At 39.9% G+C, this 21,525-nt stretch overlaps 1 protein-coding gene across 1 annotated transcript in view; it reads right to left on the bottom strand.

The window, feature by feature from the left end:
• Positions 1-21,525, bottom strand: part of TBC1D22A (TBC1 domain family member 22A) — a 352,669-nt gene that overhangs the window by 84,146 nt on the left and 246,998 nt on the right. Inside the window, exon 13 of the mRNA XM_075274179.1 lies at positions 11,313-11,408. Within this exon, the coding sequence (XP_075130280.1) occupies positions 11,313-11,408 (96 nt within the window). The remainder of the gene's footprint in view (positions 1-11,312; positions 11,409-21,525) is intronic.

Genomic DNA, 21,525 nt, shown 5'->3' with positions numbered 1-21,525 from the left:
CGATAGAACACTGTTCGCTCATCTCTAATGATTAACTCTTTAGGGCTCTTGCTTTTATGTGTTTAGCTGAAGGACATGTTGACTTTTCCAGTTTTGTAGCAATCTAGGTTACACTGCTAGAGCAGAGTCTGCCAGTGGCGACTCTGACACTGCCTTTGCACTAGCTGCAGCGGAGAACATCGGGAGACATTGCGTAAAACTTGCTGAGCTTTAAAGGGGACAGTTTTAACACCCTCACCGCCCCTTTATGTATGCCTGAGTGTAACCTGGTTTACTGTATAGTGTACAATTGCCCGTGCTATTATATTCCCCCCTGTACAGTGTCTGTATGCAGAATAACGACAACTGAATGTGCATTTTCAATTAAAAGAAGTTGTAGGTCGGGGTAGGCAACCTTGGGCACACCAACTGTTCCAGTATGCTTCCTTGCTCTCTTATGTAGCTCCCATAGAAAACAATGGAAAATACTGGGAGTCGGTGTTCTCATAGCAGCTATAGTACTGAAAGTTGCCAATTCTTGCTGTAGGTGGATCTTTAAAATAATAACCTATGAAAGCAGTATGAAATACACAAAAATATTAGTTTTGCCAACTCTTTAAGGAAGAATGGAATTTAGTTGGAAAATCGTAGAGGGGTAAACAAAAAATGTTAGAGAGGGGGCCACACGGTGGCTCAGTGGTTAGCACTGCAGCCTTGCAGTGCTGGAGTCCTGGTGTTCAAATCCCACCAAGGGCAAAAAACCATCTGCAAGGAGTTTGTATGTTCTCCCCGTGTTTGCATGGATTTCCATCCCATATTTCAAAAAAGACATAATGATAGGGAAAAATGTACATTGTGAGCTCTATGTGGGGCTCACAATCTACATTTAAAAAAAAAAAAAAAAATGTTAGAGATGTAAGGTTTATAATGCAATGTTATTTATTTTAGAGCTGGTAATTTATATTGTGTAATGTGACATGCAAAAGATTACAAGATATCTCTAAAAGTAGTTTTATTCAGTAAGATAAGAATTATCATGGTAAAAATGCTGTTTATTTCATTAAAAAAACATATATACTCTACAACTCTAAAGGACAGATTTGCTGCTAACAAGAAAGGTTCAGATTTGCATCTCTGAGCATTACATTGTAACATTGTTATTACAATGCAGGTTGAACCTAAATCATTGGTATGTATTGAATATGAACAATTTCACAGCTGAGCCAAAGGTTTACACTATGACACTCTCAGTAAATTCGTTTACATGTAAATTAATATATTTCAGTCTAATACAATATGGCAAAATTCAGTCAGTATGTAGTAAGAAAAATAATAAGTAGTCACAAAGAGAGAACATTAGACTTCCCCAGGGTACTCGCAGAACAAAAGTGTCTTGGGTTGCTTTCATTCATGTGCAAATACGCTCAGTACTGAGAATTTTTGAACAAGTGATATGCGACGACTAAATTGTCTTAGCTTTGTACACTTTTGTAAAGAACTGTTTTTACAATTAGTGCTAAAAGCTAAATTATACTAATTACAATCATTAGTTGTATCTCCACGTTTCATCTTAATTATATTTTACAGATTGGAGGAAGAATGTATACTGGGGATTTTGGTTGCAACTCGTCTCTCACACTCTACACAGGACTGCCATATAATTTCTGATAAAATGCCTAGCAAATGAATTTAGCACAGGACTGCAGTCCTACTTTCTCAAGGGTGAGAGATAATTTAATTTTACACTACATTTGTACTGGGCCTCCTCTAAGTGCTGTGCCAAATTGAAGTATATGCAAAGGATAGAACTTCGCTGAGTCATTTAAATAAGACCATACATGTAATTACATCTCCTTAATGATTTAGTGCATAAACTTACAGAAGTTTATCTGCTTTGACACCTACCTGTAGCTGCCAGGATAACTTCATTATTGTAATTATTATAGACATACTTAAGGTCTGCTAGAATTTAAATAGTTAGACTACTGGAATGGATTTATGGGACAGTTTTTACAACCCACGTTTCCCAATATTCTACTAGCCATAAAGTCAGTGAACAGCAGTTAGTCCTGAATACCGAATGAGAATTTAAATATCCTGGGCATATAAAAAGAGAAAGCTTATTAAGTGAGTTAAATGATAGTCCAAACCACATTTTACAAAAAGGCATGTCTCTGCAGAGAGTATGCAAAAATATGCCTACAGCAAGAACATTACCAGGGAGATAGCAAACACTCCCATTAGATAAATGTTCTAGAAGGAATCACAGTACAATATAAAAAATAAGGTATCAAGGAAAGTTAATTTCTCCTAAAATGTAGTTGTAATTAGAGGTCATTTACTTTATGCTCTACCAGTTATCAGTGATGTCTGGGTCCTTTCAAAAGCATACATCACTATATATCATTATATATGAGTATAAGGCAATCAGAAATTGTGTTATGTTGGGGTACGTTCACCTGATGTGATTGAATACATGTATTTTGCAGAAGGATCAGAAGCAGCAATGTGAGGCTGACACTGATCTCCAGCGTATATGTGCTACAGATTTACATGAAGACTAGCCATAGGGCTAATCCACAGAGTTTCTGAATAGAGTCTGAGAGAAGAATGAGCGACTTCATTCCTCTTGCATTTTGCAAAAATAAAAACAACATAAAAATAAAGACCTTTGTGTCACAAAAACCCCCAGCAAAAATGAGTTGTATTACACAAATGATAAAAAAAAAAAGTTATAGTCTTCAAAACTGCACATACAAAAAAAAAACAAAATGTGACTGGGTCTGAACCAGAAATTGGCCCGGTACTGAAGTGATTAAGCTTACATTTCAATGTGATCCTTGCCCAAAACTTTTTTTTTTCAAAGATGATCCTTCTCTTTTGGATGAAACTTTTATATAACTAAGAGTGGTCTGCAAAAAGCTTGCTTTTGTGTGTGTATGGAAGGGACAGAGCATGATCTGGACGAAGCCTTGTTACAATGAATGAATGAATGAGTGTACATACTATACTTTTGCATTTGTTTCAAGGTACAAAAATGAAGTGCACAGGCTATTGCTGCACTCTGATTAGGCTAGCTCATGGCCTGAACTTTATGCCATCATGGCTTACGCTTTTCTACTAGTGCCCCCTTCCCTCTGATTTTGTTTCCATGGTCCAAGAGAAAGAGAGAGGGAAAGAGAATGAGACTGCCATCTGGAGCAGAACTGCTCTATACTTAAAACAGCAGAGAGGAAAAAGACACCGAGCGCTCTAAGCGTAGTAGATCTGTTAAAATGGTGGTAGACAATATTCATTAATATTAATTCAGACCAGTTGGCCTCTCACCTGAAGGGTTGTGGGATATCACAACCCCAATGTGGATTTAAGTTAGTAAACAATCCAGGTGAGAGTGGCAGCAGAATCCACGATGTACCGGAATCCCGGAGAGAAGACAGTGGAAGGCAAGAACCAGAGGTTCAAGATGAAGTGGAAAAACTGCGCTCCCTGGTTGTTGATAGATAGTGACACAAAGACCAATTGTCCACGTATGGATTTATTGAGAAACAAAAGCACAACACGTTTCGGACCTTCAAGGGTCCTTCTTCAAGTGCAAGAACAAAGCTTGACACATCAGGCTAGATGCATAGCTGTCTGGCTATCAACAACCAGGGAGCGCAGTTTTTCCACTTCATCTTGAACCTCTGGTTCTTGCCTTCCACTGCCTACTTAAAACAGCAGAGAGCCCTGTACTAGATAGATATGCCTGAAATGTTATCTCCAGCACTGGTGCAAGGAGTCATTGATCCCTGTTGCATACTATTGCCTAAATAACACCTATACATAGAGAGGAATGATTTACAGAATAGATATAGAGAATTGGTAAAATCTTTCTTTAAGACATTCTGCACACATTTGGAAAGCGCCAACCATGATGCCCTCTTCATGAGAATATAACTAATAAAGCAATTGGTCAAACACAAAGGATTAAACAAATTCAAATGATAAAATGTACCACTACAATGAAGAACAGTGTTAAAACACCACAATGTTTGCAGGTTAAGGACAGCACCAAAGCTATTTTATTAATACTCTGACACAACTCATGGACAGATCACTGTCAACTTAACAATTCTACAGACAAGCACATCAAACAAAAACAACTATTAATAGTGGCAAGCTGGCCTAGCCGAGACAAGAAGGCCAAGGAAAATGGGAATCTGAAACATCAGGTATTTCAAGAATGTAATAACTATGATAAAGTGTTTGGGTACCTTGGCAGCTAATGTAAGAGAGAGCAGCTGTCCATGCAGATGAATACTGAACAATATAGTTTTATCAAAGGCATACCAGCCACTGACTATGGGTTTTCTCTTTTCTTTCACCGTAAAAATGTTGAAGAAAAAAATATGCAATAAGAGCAAAGGCCTGGAAGTAATTAGGGATATATTATTTTAATGGCACATTTTGTATGGTGCTATACTATTAAAAAGATGAAAGAAGTTGGGCCACACGGTGGCTCAGTGGTTAGCACTGCAGCCTTGCAGCACTGGAGTCCTGGTGTTCAAATCCCGCCGAGGGCATAAAACCAACTGCAAGGAGTTTGTATGTTCTCCCCGTGTTTGCATGGATTTCCATCCCATATTCCAAAAAAAGACATACTGATAGGGAAAAATGTGCATTGTGAGCTCTATGTGGGGCTCACAATCTGCATTTAAAAGAAAAAAAAAAAAAAAAAAAAAAAAAAAGATGAAAGAAGTTAAAATGTTCCATATTGATAGTACTACATGTCATGTATCTCATTTATTTAGAAACCTCTGCAACGGAGAAAGCAACGTACAGTTGCATGGTACGTCTTCCACAATGGGTCATTTTTGTAACATAATTTATTATTCATAATTATACTGCAGCGGAACATACACAACCAATTACGACAAATGGATTTATATTTTTACCCGAACATCAGTTTACAATATCTATTTTATTCATTGACGCTCATGTCATCTTCACCACAAGTACTGAACATCTCCAGAATTTTCGAATTTCTTACCAATTCCTTAAAGACTTAATTTCTTTCTGAACATCAAAAATCTTAATTGTTGGCTTGATCTTGTTTTGATTTTTGTAATTTTTTTCTAATTGACTGTCCATTACTAAACTTTCCCTTCTAGAATACACAATGAATGCAACAGCTAAACTCATCTTTCAACATGGTCGCCTGTACCAGTGATACACTGGTTGTCCATCCATCATAGAATATAGTTTAAACTTCTCACTCTTATCTACAAATCTTCCCTCACCTCTGTCTACCACCTCTCTGTTCTGCTAATGATCTAACACTAATCTTTATTAATAGCACAACTTGGGTACGTATGAATAGCCAACTATAAGTACTGGTGTCCTCCATTAAGACACTAGGAAATGTTGTTTAAACTGCAATATCTTGAATATCAATTTACCTACACATATTTGTCTTCCCTGATGAACCCTGAGATAAGGGGAAATGCGTTGATATACAGTCATTGATCAGATTAGAATGCTATTGCTCTAACCAGCTGTTGTGACCGCAGGAACTGTCAGGGCGTATTGACTCCTTCACTAACTCACGGTTTAGCTAATACCTGCAGGAAACCATTATTCGTTCGACCAGTGGAGGTATCTCATTAAAGGGCTTAAGGCAGTGCGGTGGCTCAGTGGTTAACACTGCAGCCTTGTAGAGCTGGAGTCTTGGGTTCGAATTTCACCTAAGGCAACATCTGCATGGACTTTGTATTTGTGTGGGTTTCCTTCCAGATTGCAAAGACATACTGATAGGGTGAAAATTAGGGGCTTAGAACTGTAATAGTCACTTACAATATTCGGCCACTGAGACTGACTTGTTCCCCTGAGGCTGATCTAGCTGATAATATATGACTATCCATATCTCTAACCATAGCGTATTTATCTTCCTCAGTTGCATCATTGCTATACACACTGATGGGCCAATACTTATGCATCTGATTATATAGTGCATTTTGTTTGGGGTGTTATCCAGTTTCCTGACTATGGGTTAATTTTGCACATTTATTCAGTAATGAGACAGCGAGTAATATATTTATTCACTGTACATGTTCTGTACTGCTCTTTAGCTATGGTTGACTGAGGCCCCACATGGTTGCGTTTTTTTTAGCCAAAGTCAGGAGTGGCTTGAAAAGTAGTGGAAAATATAAAAGGAGGCACTCAGACATTTCCCTTCTATTTAATCCACTCCTGACTTTGGCTCAAAAATTGCAACAAAATTTACAACAAAAAATGCTGGTGTTTCGCAGCATGGAGCTTTAATTTCAGGGTGAGTTGTTTCTTTTCAATACCTGGTTATGGCTGCTACATCATTTTATTTTTTACTAAGTGTATTGTAAAGGATTCTGATTAACCGGTTATATATATATATATATATATATATATATATATATATATATATATATGGAACAAATTAATATTGCATATTTCCTGCCTATAGAGACCGGTTTATTTTCTTGGCTGCTGGTGTTAGATGTAACAAATATTAGCCATACTACCATTATTATATTTAAAGATGCCATGATTTACAGTTGTGCCCTAGGACACTTGATATATAGCCCCCATTATCTGCCTAAGTACTGGTCTAATATCATTTACTAGTCTTTGTTGCTACTCAGGAAATGCAGTCCGAGTGCTTGACTAAAATGTTTTTTTCTCCTATTAGTGTTGTAAAAGCCAATGCAGTGGCAATGCAAGTCTTCTGTGCAGTATCCTTCAATAATACAATTATTACGCATGGCTGCAATTTACAGCACAAACTAAACTCAAACTACATCTTTACCATTTATTATGTGAATAAGACTGTAGAATGAACGTGTTCCCTTGATGGAGGTCAGTAATTAAAGAAAATGCACTTTATTACTGTGATTTGGCTAAGAGATAGCAGAATATTGCTAATACACACATAAAACAGTGAAAGGTGAAATGGCATATGATTTAAATACTAATTAAACCAAAACATGCTTTTTGGCCATCGCTACTTTCTGCATCTCAATTTCTAAGACATAAAGTCAGAGCCTCCCATAAAACGTTTGGCTTCAGTGCACCAAATACTCTTGCTGGAACTGTATTAGTGCAAGAACAAAGAAGAAAACACAAGTCACTACTCAGTACTGCAAAGGCTGTACATATGTATAAATGTTCCGTGATATCACAAACCTGTTCTGACAGATACGGCAGATGCTGCACTAAGCTCAATAAAAAGTAAGTTATTACACTGGCTATATAGTTAAGTGATGCTCTAAAGCACAACTATGCGTGGAATAAATTTTGATTTGGTATATGATTTTATAACCTATAGGAGACTTATGCAAAGTAAGCAATGACTGCAGCAAGCTCTTCCAAAATAGTAAACAGAATGCAGCAAACTCTGCAGACGTGTCTGACTTATCTTCTAAAAGCTATTCCCTTTTATCACAGGCCTTCCGTTCTTACATAAAGAATCATATATGGTACTCATTTTCCACAAATGGCCTATGACTGGCGAGGTTCTAAAGTTCACAGCTACTGTGATCATTAAACACTGTAAGCATTATACATCTAACACAATGTGCTATGTGCCAATAACAGATGTATCTCTTATTCTCTACCCTGAAGCAATGTTTCACAGTTGTCATTAATCTCATTAACACATACCTTTAATTATAAAACAATGTTTCATAATTCAATAGTACAGATGATATTTTATGTTCATTTAGGAGGCTAATTTACTGCTAGCATAGAAGTCTATAGACAGAAGAGGAAGAGGAGAAAGGGCTCTTCTGACATTGCTATGTTTTAAGATAATACAATCTACTAATATTATTACCTAACCATTGTACATCTATGAATATTAAAATCTAGTTTTAGAAGACAATTAAAATAACATTTTATTATAGATTCTATTAATCTTAATTTCTGCAGCCCTAACTGCTGATCAGGAATAAATGTCAGCTAAAATAGAAAAAATTGGGTGGCTGGTCAGGTCAGCTCATTCAGTTTTGATCTCTAATTGCCAATCTATCCCTATACATACAAGTATTTTCTAGCCCACTGCCCCATGTGTTGGTGACAAAATTTTGCCACTATGCTGCCAAACAGACCTAACTAGCATCTTGGCATAACAATTTTGCCTCTGACGATGGCGTTATTAAGTAGCAGAAACGCGTAGGAAAAATGGACTAGGGAATATACTTAGGGGTAGATCAGATGAGTAGATTTTAGTAATCTGAAACTATTACAGAAATGAAGAGGCTATCAGAAAAAGAAGAGCACAAGGTATTTGAACCATGCATTATGCCTTTACTGCAAAATCTGTATCAAAGAATTGCATTTACTCATCCTCTTTAAATGAGTTATGCCACAAAGAATACTGATCTTTTATGCTTAAGATATAGAATATATAGTTCGTCATGGGGGATCAGATCACTGAGACCCCCATGGAGAGAATGGGAGGTATTCTCCTCTATTAGCACATTCAGCCTGACCGAAGTGTTGTACTTCAAAGTCAATGAAGTAAATAGGAGAATGGATTTTTCCAACCAATAGTTAAATGCCTAGGTTGAATGCACAATGTGGGGAAAACCCCCGTTCTTAGGAACAGTTGGGTCTCAGTGGTCAGACTCCCACTAATCAGTTATTTAGCCTCTATCCTACATTCTTCTTGGTATAAACCTTTTAAATATATACATCTGTAATGCAGATCTTTCATGTTTGTATTCTGTGTAGATCTTATAACTAGAGATGAGCGAACACTAAAATGTTCGAGGTTCGAAATTCGATTCGAACAGCTGCTCACTGTTCGAGTGTTCGAACGGGTTTCGAACCCCATTATAGTCTATGGGGAACATATACTCGTTAAGGGGGAAACCCAAATCCGTGTCTGGAGGGTCACCAAGTCCACTATGACACCCCAGGAAATGATACCAACACCCTGGAATGACACTGGGACAGCAGGGGAAGCATGTCTGGGGGCATAAAAGTCACTTTATTTCATGGAAATCCCTGTCAGCTTGCGATTTTCGCAAGCTAACTTTTCCCCATAGAAATGCATTGGCCAGTGCTGATTGGCCAGAGTACGGAATTCGACCAATCAGCGCTGGCTCTGCTGGAGGAGGCGGAGTCTAAGATCGCTCCACACCAGTCTCCATTCAGGTCCGACCTTAGACTCCGCCTCCTCCGGCAGAGCCAGCGCTGATTGGCCGAAGGCTGGCCAATGCATTCCTATTGGTAGCAGTGCTGAGCCAGTTCTGCTCAACTACACCGTGTGCCGGTCAGCCCATCTGATATAGCAGAGCCGAGTGTGCATCAGATGTAGCAGAGCCGAGTGTGCATCAGATGTAGCAGAGCCGAGTGTGCATCAGATGTGTAGTTGAGCAGAACTGGCTCAGCACTGCTAAGTCTCTGCATTTGCATAGGAATGCATTGGCCAGCCTTCGGCCAATCAGCGCTGGCTCTGCCGGAGGAGGCGGAGTCTAAGGTCGGACCTGAATGGAGACTGGTGTGGAGCGATCTTAGACTCCGCCTCCTCCAGCAGAGCCAGCGCTGATTGGTCGAATTCCGTACTCTGGCCAATGCATTCTATTAGCCCGATGAAGTAGAGCTGAATGTGTGTGCTTAGCACACACATTCAGCTCTACTTCATCGGGCTAATAGAATGCATTGGCCAATCAGCGCTGGCCAATGCATTCTATTAGCGTGAGCTGAGTTTGCACAGGGGTTCTAGTGCACCCTCGGCTCTGCTACATCAGATGTAGCAGAGCCGAGTGTGCACACTCGGCTCTGATACATCTGGTGTAGCAGAGCCGAGTGTGCACACTCGGCTCTGCTACATCTGATGCACACTCGGCTCTGCTACATCTGATGCACACTCGGCTCTGCTACATCTGATGCACACTCGGCTCTGCTACATCTGATGCACACTCGGCTCTGCTACATCTGATGTAGCAGAGCCGAGTGTGCACACTCGGCTCTGCTGCATCAGATGTAGCAGAGCCGAGTGTGCATCAGATGTAGCATCATGTGTGCATCAGATGTAGCAGTGTGCACACTCGGCTCTGCTACATCAGATGCACACATGATGCTACATCTGATGCACACTCGGCTCTGCTACATCTGATGCAGCAGAGCCGAGTGTGCACACTCGGCTCTGCTACATCAGATGTAGCAGAGCCGAGTAGCAGAGCCGAGTGTGCATCAGATGTAGCAGAGCCGAGTGTGCATCAGATGTAGCAGAGCCGAGTGTGCATCAGATGTGTAGTTGAGCAGAACTGGCTCAGCACTGCTAAGTCTCTGCATTCGCATAGGAATGCATTGGCCAGCCTTCGGCCAATCAGCACTGGCTCTGCCGGAGGAGGCGGAGTCTAAGGTCGGACCTGAATGGAGACTGGTGTGGAGCGATCTTAGACTCCGCCTCCTCCAGCAGAGCCAGTGCTGATTGGTCGAGTTCCGTACTCTGGCCAATCAGCGCTGTCCAATGCATTCCTATTGGAAAAAGTTTATGTCACAAAAATCACAATTACACACCCGATAGAGCCCCAAAAAGTTATTTTTAATAACATTCCCCCCTAAATAAAGGTTATCCTTAGCTATCCCTGCCTGTACAGCTATCCCTGTCTCATAGTCACAAAGTTCACATTCTCATATGACCCGGATTTGAAATCCACTATTCGTCTAAAATGGGAGGTCTCCTGATTTCGGCAGCCACTGACTTTTTCCGATTTTTTTCGATGCCTCCGGTGTCGTAGTTCCTCTCCCACCTCCCCTGCGCTGTTATTGGTGCAAAAAAAGCGCCAGGGAAGGTGGGAGGGGAATCGAATTTTTTTGGAGTTTGCCACGTGATGTTCGATTCGAATCGAACACATCGAACAGCCTGATATCCGATCGAACATGTGTTCAATAGAACACTGTTCGCTCATCTCTACTTATAACACCTAGTAAAAGCATTATTTAATATAAAAGGATCTAATAATTATTTGACTATACACAATACAGGTGGTTATTTGTGTATTGTCCATAAGTAGACACTCGAGTAAATCACCTCCGTATAGCACAACTCTCACTAAAGTAATCTTACAGAGCTATTACCGTCAGATTTAAATTGCGGTTTGGAACACTAGAGCACACTACAAATCAGCTGTAGTTGAAAAGTCTGTGATGCCAAAGGTGACATTGTTTAAGTGTACAATTTGTCACATGTTTTACAGTTTGTAATTACTTCCCTTTGTTCAATGGATTTACTGCATAGTCACCATAGGCACATAACAGTGGCCTCATTTGAATCCATATGTTACATCAAGTAAAATAGAATCACTTACATGAAAGTCTCTCTCTTCCAGAATCTCTTTCCGCCATCTCACTAAAAAGGCAGCACATACGTATAAATGGAAGTGGGAAAATCCTTCAGGTTCAGACTGAAAAATACCAAAATGCAGTAAAAAAGTTATTTTCTATAGGTTTCTTCAAAGCTAATTCTGCAGAATAAGCAATTTGCATAATCGTGACTTTTTTTCTCTCTTAAAGGTAGTTGATGTTTATATAATGTATTAGTAGGTACATTGAGTTAAAAAAAAATTGCACACAGGCCTCATTCATGTTTCCCTGTTTACAGATTTGTTATGTCTTCGATGATAATGGATAGCACACAATCAAATTGATTTTTGTTTTGCAATGCAGACACCTCCCCCCCCCTCCACCCCCCGAAGGACTCTGTATCCATGGATGAAGAATGGAAACATGCTGTATTTTGGTCTATGTTATGGAGAAAAGATGACCATTAAAGTCTATAGGCCTGTAAAAGTCAGAGAGCACATGGAATAAAATTATTAACATTTTTTGTGAAGGTGGAGACATGCTAGAATAACGGGGCTTCACTTTTGCCAAGGTGGATACATGCTAGAGTAATACCCAAGCATTATATGGGGTCAGAGGAGAATCACACCATTGCCCCTCCACTATACCTCTGTAGGACAACCTTCGCAGAGAGCAACAGTTCCCAAGTTTTCTCAACAAAGACATTGAGGGATAGCTGTGAGCCATCCATTTTAAAGAAGAACTCCCACAAAAACACTTTTTTCCAACCCTGTACCCTTCACCTGACTGCCTGTCTGTCTCCAGGCTTCTTTCATGTACATTTCCCTCATATCCCTACAATCCAGCATCTCCTAAGTTCCTGATCAGTCTCCATCTTGGATTTTATGTTTATTTTCCTCTTTGCTCTGCTATGAATCCCATGAAGCCTCAGCACAGCATTACATGGTCGGTTCTAGACTTCACTATATTCATCCTCTGTGGGGCTATGTAATTATCATTCTCTATATATTCTCCTAAATAATCGAATACACTATATGTATATAGTTAGGAAGGTTGAGCTGTGAACTCTTTATCCATAGTTGTGTCACATGAACTCTTTGCTCTTCAGTAGCTAGTTACCCCCTGTGGAGAGTATCTGTGGTACAGTCCATCTACAATAATGTCGCGTACACTATGTTAGTTCTCAGCGAGATGAAATGGCTTAACAGAAGAGAAGAATTTAGACAGAATTATTACATATACTGGGGGTTAAGTCTAGCATGCCAAAACTGTAAATCTTTAGGGATAATGTGACAGGGAATCAGTGGCCCCTTTCCAGTAGCATTTAGAGTCAAGCATGAGCATCTAATACTTCCCCGGGTGGGGACTCTGTCTATTCTGTGCACAGAGACATGGGTCAAGTGGCACTGATATGGTATAGAAAATGGAATGAACTTATTTGTTGGCTGAAATACTGTACAACCATACATAGAGCACTCCTCTGGTATATCTTGGAAGGTTTCATCAGTCAAGCTTGGAAGGAGGGCATGCCATTGTACTAGGGCAGAGGAATCAGATAAGAGAGATGAGAGTAAAGGGCCAACTCCAAACCACAAGGTTCCTGAGACCTCAAAACTACAATAAATGGGGATTTAGTGGACAGTAAATGTCTGAGATGAAGGTACCTAAGAAACTTATTGCATGAAATGTTATGGGGAGAGCACAGCACATTGTCATATACGGTAGATCTCTGAGCAGAAATCCCAACGTCTGACCATAACTGTAAGCCTGTTTAACCAAACAACTCAGACAAATCTGGATTAAGCCAAAGAAGGGGGGAGTAGCTCAGCTGGAGGATCAGAGTATACCTATAACGATGAACCATGTAGCAAGAAATTAACTAGTATACCATGTTCACACTGCATGGATTTTCCCAAGAATAATCTGTCATGGATTTTCAAAATATCTGTAACAGAAATGATAACCTAAAACTCTCATTTCTACCACAGACTGGCCACATATAGACTTGCCCTACCATATTCCATTAGATCTACGACTCCAAAACATTTGTGAGTGTAATTTGCATTTTATATTATTCTCCAAAAATACCTTTGATGGCACATACAAGGGGTATAAAATATGATGACTGTGTTTTCTATCTGGATTTAGGCAGAATCCTCTTCTAAACCCTGGCAGAAACTCGGGCAGGTGAATATGGTCGATTATTGTAAGGACTTCTCTCTTCCCAGATTAATTTTGCAAGGCTTTAGCAGAAAAGTACCACCTTTTACAAGAATGTGGTTGACAATACAATTCTCCTACATATAGTAGCTTCTTACTGAAACCATGAACTCATTAATAGATGCTACTAATGAATTAGATTCCCATGAAAGGAATTGGCACAGAATTTTAGTCCTATTGAAGAAACTGTGCAAATGGGTCCCTGTGGTTTAAGTCCTGTCTTCCGCTAGACCATTATAACACATTTAGAATTAACAGCGTGAACTTATTGGTCCTTTATCTTTTCTATGTAACAGATTTAGAATTTGGGATCTATACAACAGACTTTTTTGTTTTCAGGAGCATTACTACTGTGTAGATGGCCATAAATCCCACAGATCTGCATTTACTAGAATAAATTAATTTTACAGCTTACATAAATCCTTGTCTTTAAGTGGTGTTCTAAACCGCTAGACAATAAAGAGCAACACAAGAAGCATTAGGGCAGAATACACAACGCAGTCCTGCACTATTATCCACTGCAGCAAACAGGTTTTTTTTTTCTCTACCAAGGAACAGCTATAAACAACCTTCCATTTGTAAAACACCGTGTGAAGCGGTGCTGATACAAATAAGCAACATTGTAGACAAGCATCATTATTTTCTATTTTTCATACATAGTCCCTCTCACTTGCTGCATATCAAATTGCAGGTTCTCGTTGTGTAGCTACTAGTCTCCTCTTATCTAATAAATGTAAGCAGATGGCTTTACCGTTTCAAGAAACACACGCTGTTTTGAATGTCTTACAAATCTTAGCAGCAACTGGAAAATGACGGCCTGAAAATATCTGAAAATGTTCTTAGAAACAAAAATGACACAAAGTACATTACACATATTGGAGAATGTTTATAAGGCAGACACTTCCATAAACTGAGTATATCGGAAGCTAGACAGCATGAAGACAAATGACCAAGTCCATGCTGCTCTCTTGGTAGCTGGTGAGCGAATCTATGGTTTGGGGCCAGTCATAATAGAAAATCGCATTATCTGCAATTCTTTATTATTAAGTCATCATCAGAATTGTTCCTTTTACAAGCAGGATTGATCCAGCAGTAAATACTGGAGGGCACTTCTAATGTGCTAGTGGCCATTGTAAACTCTTTGTGAGCACTCCATTAACATTACACAAGCTGCTGTAAAAGGCACCTGTACTTTGTGAGTCAGGGACATAGCTATTTAGGATGCAGAAGTTGCAGTCGCGTTTAGGTCATGCTCTTGAAGGAGGGTCTTCTAGTCTGTCTCTATGAGACATAGTATTATAACATAGGGGGATCAGCACAGTCAAGTTACAGTTCATTTAATATAATTCATTAAATTTCCTGATACAACATGTAAAGTAAATCTCATATGTTTTTCTGAATAGGAAGCACAGACATGGCATCATAGATATAAATCTGCTTTCTTCTGGCCACACACATGGCTTTATTAATACAATAATGCTCGTCTTTAGGATGCTGCAGGATCACTGTGGCTTCTTTTCTCTGGCTGCTACAGACATTGACACGTACAGTGACCTGCTTGTATTACACCTGGAGTGTGCCAGACTGTATCTGAATGGTTAGTGCTCTGGGTACAATGAAACGCACAAAAAAGGAAATAATGGTTCATAGGTTTATTTATACCTGTTCAGGATAACAAGAATAAAGTTGTAAGAAAAAGACAGAACAAAATACAATTTAATATCAAACCCTTCTGTACAGTAGTCTAGTGCAGCTTATGGCTCCGTTACACGAAAAAATGGTCCAAGCAGCAATAAAATTATTGTAACAGACATGTTCCGAGTGCAACACTGACCAAGGCATCGTTTTAAGAATTAGATAAAAGACAGAAAATAAAACGTGCTATATACAGTGCCTTGCGAAAGTATTCGGCCCCCTTGAACTTTTCAACCTTTTGCCACATTTCAGGGTTCAAACATAAAGATATCAAATTTTAGATTTTTTGGGGGGAAGAATCAACAACAAGTAGGACACAATTGTGAAGTGGAACAAAATTTATTGGATATTTTAAACTTTTTTAACAAAAAACTTAAAAAGTAGGGTGTGCAAAATTATTCGGCCCCTTTACTTTCAGTGCAGCAAACTCACTCCATTCAGTTCAGTGAAGATCTCTGAATGATCCAATGTTGTCCTAAATGACTGATGATGATAAATAGAATCCATCAGTGTGCAATCAAGTCTCCGTATAACTGTACCTGCATTGAGATAGGCTCAGGGTTCTGTTTAAAGCACAGAAAGCATCATGAAGACCAAGGAACACACCAGGCAGGTGCCAAGATACTGTTGTGGAGAAGTTTAAAGCTGGATTTGGATACAAAAAGATTTCTCAAGCTTTAAACATCCCAAGGAGCACTGTGCAAGCAATCATATTGAAATGGAAGGAGTATCAGACCACTGCAAATCTACCAAGACCCGGCCATCCCTCTAAACTTTCATCTCAAACAAAGAGTAGACTGATCAGAGATGCAGCCAAGAGGCCCATGATCCCTCTGGGTGAACTGCAGAGATCTACAGCTGAGGTGGGAGAGTCTGTCCATAGGACAACAATCAGTCGTACACTGCACAAATCTGGCCTTTATGGAAGAGTGGCAAGAAGAAAGCCATTTCTCAAAGATATCCATAAAAAGTCTTGTTTAAAGTTTGCCACAAGCCACCTGGGAGACACACCAAACATGGGGAAGAAGGTGCTCTGGTTAGATGAAACCAAAATCAAACTTTTTAGCCACAATGCAAAACGACATGTTTGGCGTAAAAGCAGCACAGCTCATAACCCTGAACACACCATCCCCACTGTCAAACGTGATTGAAGAATCATGGTTTGAGCCTGCTTTTCTTCAGCAGGGACAGGGAAAATGGTTAAAATTGATGGGAAGATGGATGGAGCTAAATACAGGACCATTCTGGAAGAAAACCTGTTGGAGTCTGCAAAAGACCTGAGACTGGGACGGAGATTTACCTTCCAACAAAACAATGATCCAAAACATGAAGCAAAATCTACAGTGGAATGGTTCACAAATAAACGTATCCAGGTGTTAGAATGGCCAAGTCACAGTCCAGACCTGAACTCAATCGAGAATCTGTGGAAAGAGCTGAAAACTGCTGTTCACAAACGCTCTCCATCCAACCTCACTAGGTTTACATGACTTCAGCAGCGGTGCAAGCAGTTTAACAAGCTCAGTTTGAACATTATGTAGCATGAGGCAGTTTTTAGAAAAATGTTAAGATCCAGTATAAGGGTGTGGAGGCAGTTTAGAGTCGTACATGAAACTGTTTTTCGACAGGTCATACATATTAACCTGAAATATCTACTAATGGATATAGTACATACAGTGTAAGTATTGAAGTCTGCTGTTGCAGCATCACAAGATAATTTATAGACATGTCCTGTTTGTGCATTTATATGCTGTACAAACTTCTGGGGCAGGGTTCAGAGTTGTTCCTACCAGCTCAGCTTTCCAAGAGTTTGCACCCCTGTAAAAAGCTTGCTGTGAATTATTGAGGAACTATTGCTCACTAAACATGCCAAGAAATTAATGAAGCTATTAATGTTGTGTGCCAGAAAAATTTTGTTATTAAACTGAAAAATGCCTAACCACCTTACACTATCCCATTGGATAAAGCTATTATCTACTGTAATAAAATGTAACATTCCTATCTGGAGGCATCTCAGATCATTTCGATAATATTTGGCATCTAAGGCGTATAACTTATTATCAAAAGACAAAGAGTCGATACTGAGAGAAGAATGAATGTGTGAATTATTACAGCTGATTATTAAATTATGACTATTCCCGTGAGTATATTCATCTATAGAAAATAAACTGATTTTTTAGGAGCAATACAGGCCAAGTTGCAGAATTCAAGTTAATACAAAGAATAACTACACAGTCTAATATACTACATGTGTTTCAGGACTCACCCAGATCAATTTTTCTTACAACATACAGCATTATTGTTTTCTACAAAATGGTAGAACCACCAAATCCAGGCCAATTAATTAATGAGAACTTGCTGACATTGATTATATTAATTACGCTAGGTTCACAATAGCATTTGAGTGACATAAATATCGGAGTAGCAACAGTAGCGACTGCCCAGCAGGAAACACGCCTTATTTACTTACCAATCCTCATTCCTGCTCACAGCTACCTGCGCATCCCCTTCTGCAGAAGCAGCTGTGATGAGGAGTGGGGATCGGTAAGCGAGGCAGCGGGCCTGCAAACCCCAATAAATACTGCTACCGTTATACTTTGCAGTCTTTTCAGACCTCGAGTATAATGATCAGAATGCCAGAGGAGGAGAGGGAATATAAAAAATATTACATAACTCCCCTGCACTCCGGCAGTCTTTGGGCCTATTTGATGACGTTCCAGACGTCAGGAGAGCCAGGCCAGCGTCATTACGCGATGCCAGTCTGGCTCACATGACATCTGATCCAACATGGAAGATGGCCAAAATCAGCGGGGAGTGCTCTACAGCCAGGGAGAGGTAAGTAAAAGGTTTTTTTTTATGTTTGTCACTTCTGCTGGGCCTCCAATCATTATATTCTGGGGTCTCAAAAGACCCCAGAATATAATAATTGTTCATGGTTGATCCACTATGGGGCATAATACTGTGTCCAGGGGCCACTATGCTGCAAATTACTGTGTGCAGGGGCCACCATGCGGCATAATGCTGTGTGCAGGGGCCACTATGGAGCATAATACTATGTAAAGGGACCACTCTGGGGCATAATACTGTGTCCAGGAGCCACTATAGAGCATAATACTGTGTGTTAAGGGGCCACTATGGGACATTATACTGTCTGGAGGCCAATTTGGGACATTATAGTGTGTGTAAATGGGATGTTATACTGTTTGGGGGTGCTATGCTGTGGTGGGGAAAAGCTACTGTAATCCAGAAAAATGACAAAAATAAAAAAATTAAAATCTTTCAAGGTCTAAAAATCCAGGAAAATGTTTAATCAATAATTAGGTTGTCAGATACGTGCCAGATTCTTACACAAGATGGTTTCAGTACTTTCATTAATATTCCTATTATTTTATCTATCATGTATACAAAATCTAAGGGTGGTGAATGGTTACAGATTCATAGAAAGTCTACCGTATAAATGCGAGTATAAGCAGAGTTTTTCAGCACAGTTTTTGTACTGAAAAAGCCCCCCTCGGCTTATACTTGAGTTAAGCAAAAGAAAGAAATGTATTTATTTATTTTTTGGGGGGGTCTATGACCAGCTGCAATAGTAATGTATAGAATCTCCCATAAAATAGTTAAAAAAAAAAAAAAAAAAAAAAAAAGCTTTAAAAAAATACATTAAAAATAAAAGTTCTAAATCGCTGCTTTGCATAGAATACATATAAAAGTAGAAAATGACTGAAACACATACACATTAGGTATCCCTGTGTCTGAAAGTGCCCGGTCTACTGAATATAGGGTATCTGCAGTGCTCCTGTAACGTCAGGACGGGGTTAATAGGAGCACTGCAGATACCCTATATTCAGCCAGGATGAATTCCAAGTGTGTGTGTGTGGGGGGGGGGGGACCCAGTCCACAAGCTCAGGGAAGGGGCAGACAGACAACCAAAACACCCCCTCCCCTTTCCCAGCAACTACTGCACCCAAAAACTCCAACCATTTTAATTTTTGAAATTTTCCAGCATTACCCCCCCGGCTTATACTTGAGTCAATAAGTTTTCGCCTTTTTTGTGGTAAAATTAGGGGCCTCGGCTTATATTCGGGTCTGCTTATACTCGAGTATATACGGTAGCTATATTTTACGTCAGCAAACTGATATACTGTAAAGAAAAGGATTACATTTTAGAGGCCACTATTTTTACTGTACATGGATGTGCATGGATGTATCCTACAGAAACCTGATGACTACAAATGCTGAAAGCAAAAAAAACAAAACTCTACAGTGATCTAAAGCTTAATTTGATTAAGCTAGATTACTAGACAGATGTAGTAGGATTCTTCTCAGATTTATTTGGCATGAGGTTTTTTGTGGTCCTTCCTTTGCCAATTTCTCCTTGCTAGATATCTTTGGATATGCAGCAGGACCATCCTGATGATTCCTGGAATGGTTTAGATCAAAGAATATTCATGTCTTAGAATGGCCCAGTGAAAGTCCAGACCTAAATCCCATTGAACATCTGTGGCAAGACATGAGAATTGCTATTCGGACACACTCTTCATCCAATCTGGCTGAGCTTGAGTTATTTTGCAAAGAAGACTGAGAAAAATCTCAGTCTGTAGATGCACAAAGCTGGTAAGGACATACCCCAAAAGACTTGCAGCTGTAATTGCAGCAATAGCTGGCTCTACAAAGTATTGATATGGGGGGCTGAATACTTTTACATGTTACACTTTTCAGACTTTTTTTTGATTAGAAATTTGAAAACCGTGTAACATTTTCCTTCACAATTATAATACAATTATAATATAAAATAAAAATTTGATTCCATCCTTTCACGCCACGGACTTTCAAAGTTCTTCAGGATGGATTTAACAAGGAGTGTAAAACAAGGTATGACCAGTATAAAGCATATAGGTTTACTTTGCCGCTATAAATGTGTTATATGAAGGCAGTTTCTCAAAGCTCTCAACAGGATTTGCTTCCCGGATCCTGAGTGAAAAAAAAAATCCAATCTTCATTATCTGGATGTTAAGCAGTTCGTTATTTTCAAGGTCTCAGTAAAAAGTTACTGGCCAGCAAAACTTCACCAGCTCTCTGGATAAAGTCAGCCATTTTAGCTGCTGACTTTTCTTATTCTACTTCAGCCCTCTCTACCAGATCAACAGCCGTGTCCAATGCAAAATTAATGCAAATGCCTGGAACAGATTTGCCATGCAGCTTTGTATTCAACATCTAGCATATTGCATGACAATAGACTCTACAGATTAGCTACCGTATATACTCGAGTATAAGCCGACCCCCCTAATTTTACCACAAAAAAATGGGAAAAGTATAGGAAAAGTATAAGCCTAGGGGGGAAATGCAGCAGCTACTGGAAAATTTCAAAAATTAAAATGGTTGGAGTTTTTGGGTGCAGTAGGTGCTGGGAAAGGGGAGGGGGTGTTTTGGTTGTCTGCCTGCCCCTTCCCTGAGCTTGAGGACTGGGGTTATTTCCCCCACTTGGAATTCAGCCTGGCTGAATATAGTGTATCTGCGGCGCTCCTATTAACCCCTTCTCGACGGAATAGGAGCATTGCAGATACCCTATATTTAGCCTGGCTATAGTCAGACTGAATTCCAAGTGGGGGGAAAAAAAACACAGTCTCAGGGAAGGGGCAGTTAGACAACTTTTTTTTCCAGCTACGGTGTTTACCGTAGCGGGCGTTTTCGGACACAGGGATACCTAACGTGTATGTGTTTCACAGTATTAGTTTTATATGTGTTCTAGGGAAAGGGGGGGTTGATTTAATTTTTTATTTTTTTTGCATTTATTAGACCCCCCCTAGGGGTCTTGAACCCCAGGGGGTCTGATCACTAATGCAATGCATTGCAATACATTGCAAAAATCGTCATTTCTTTTGTAGGCTGCATAGAGGAGCTCCTGCAGGCAGGAGTGCGTACCTGAAGGAAGACCTCGGCCACCGGACCTGAAGGGGAACTCTGGCCGGCTGCCGGCAAAAGAGCTGAGGAGAATCCCCGGCAGACTCAGCTGCCTGGATTTCCCCTCAGCGCTTCTGCTGGTGGCAGGTCCCCTTCAGGTCCGACGGCCGAGGTCTTCCTTCAGGTATGCGCTCCTGCCTGCCACGGTACTTCTGCCAGGAGCGTGGCTTTGCTGCGGCCCGGCACCAGCCCCCATGCCAGGTCTGTAACTACGGTATTACCGTAATGACTCAAATATAAGCAGAGGTGGACTTTTTCAGCACAAAAACTGTGCTGAAAAACTCGGCTTATACTCGAGTATATACGGTATGTCCTTGGTAGGCCCAGCCTTCAGCCTAGGAGTCA

Source organism: Leptodactylus fuscus, chromosome 5 (genome assembly GCF_031893055.1).
Source record: "Leptodactylus fuscus isolate aLepFus1 chromosome 5, aLepFus1.hap2, whole genome shotgun sequence".
Lineage (NCBI taxonomy): Eukaryota > Metazoa > Chordata > Amphibia > Anura > Leptodactylidae > Leptodactylus > Leptodactylus fuscus.
The sequence above is the reverse complement of the archived record's forward strand: the minus strand, read 5'-3'. Positions and strand labels throughout refer to the sequence as shown.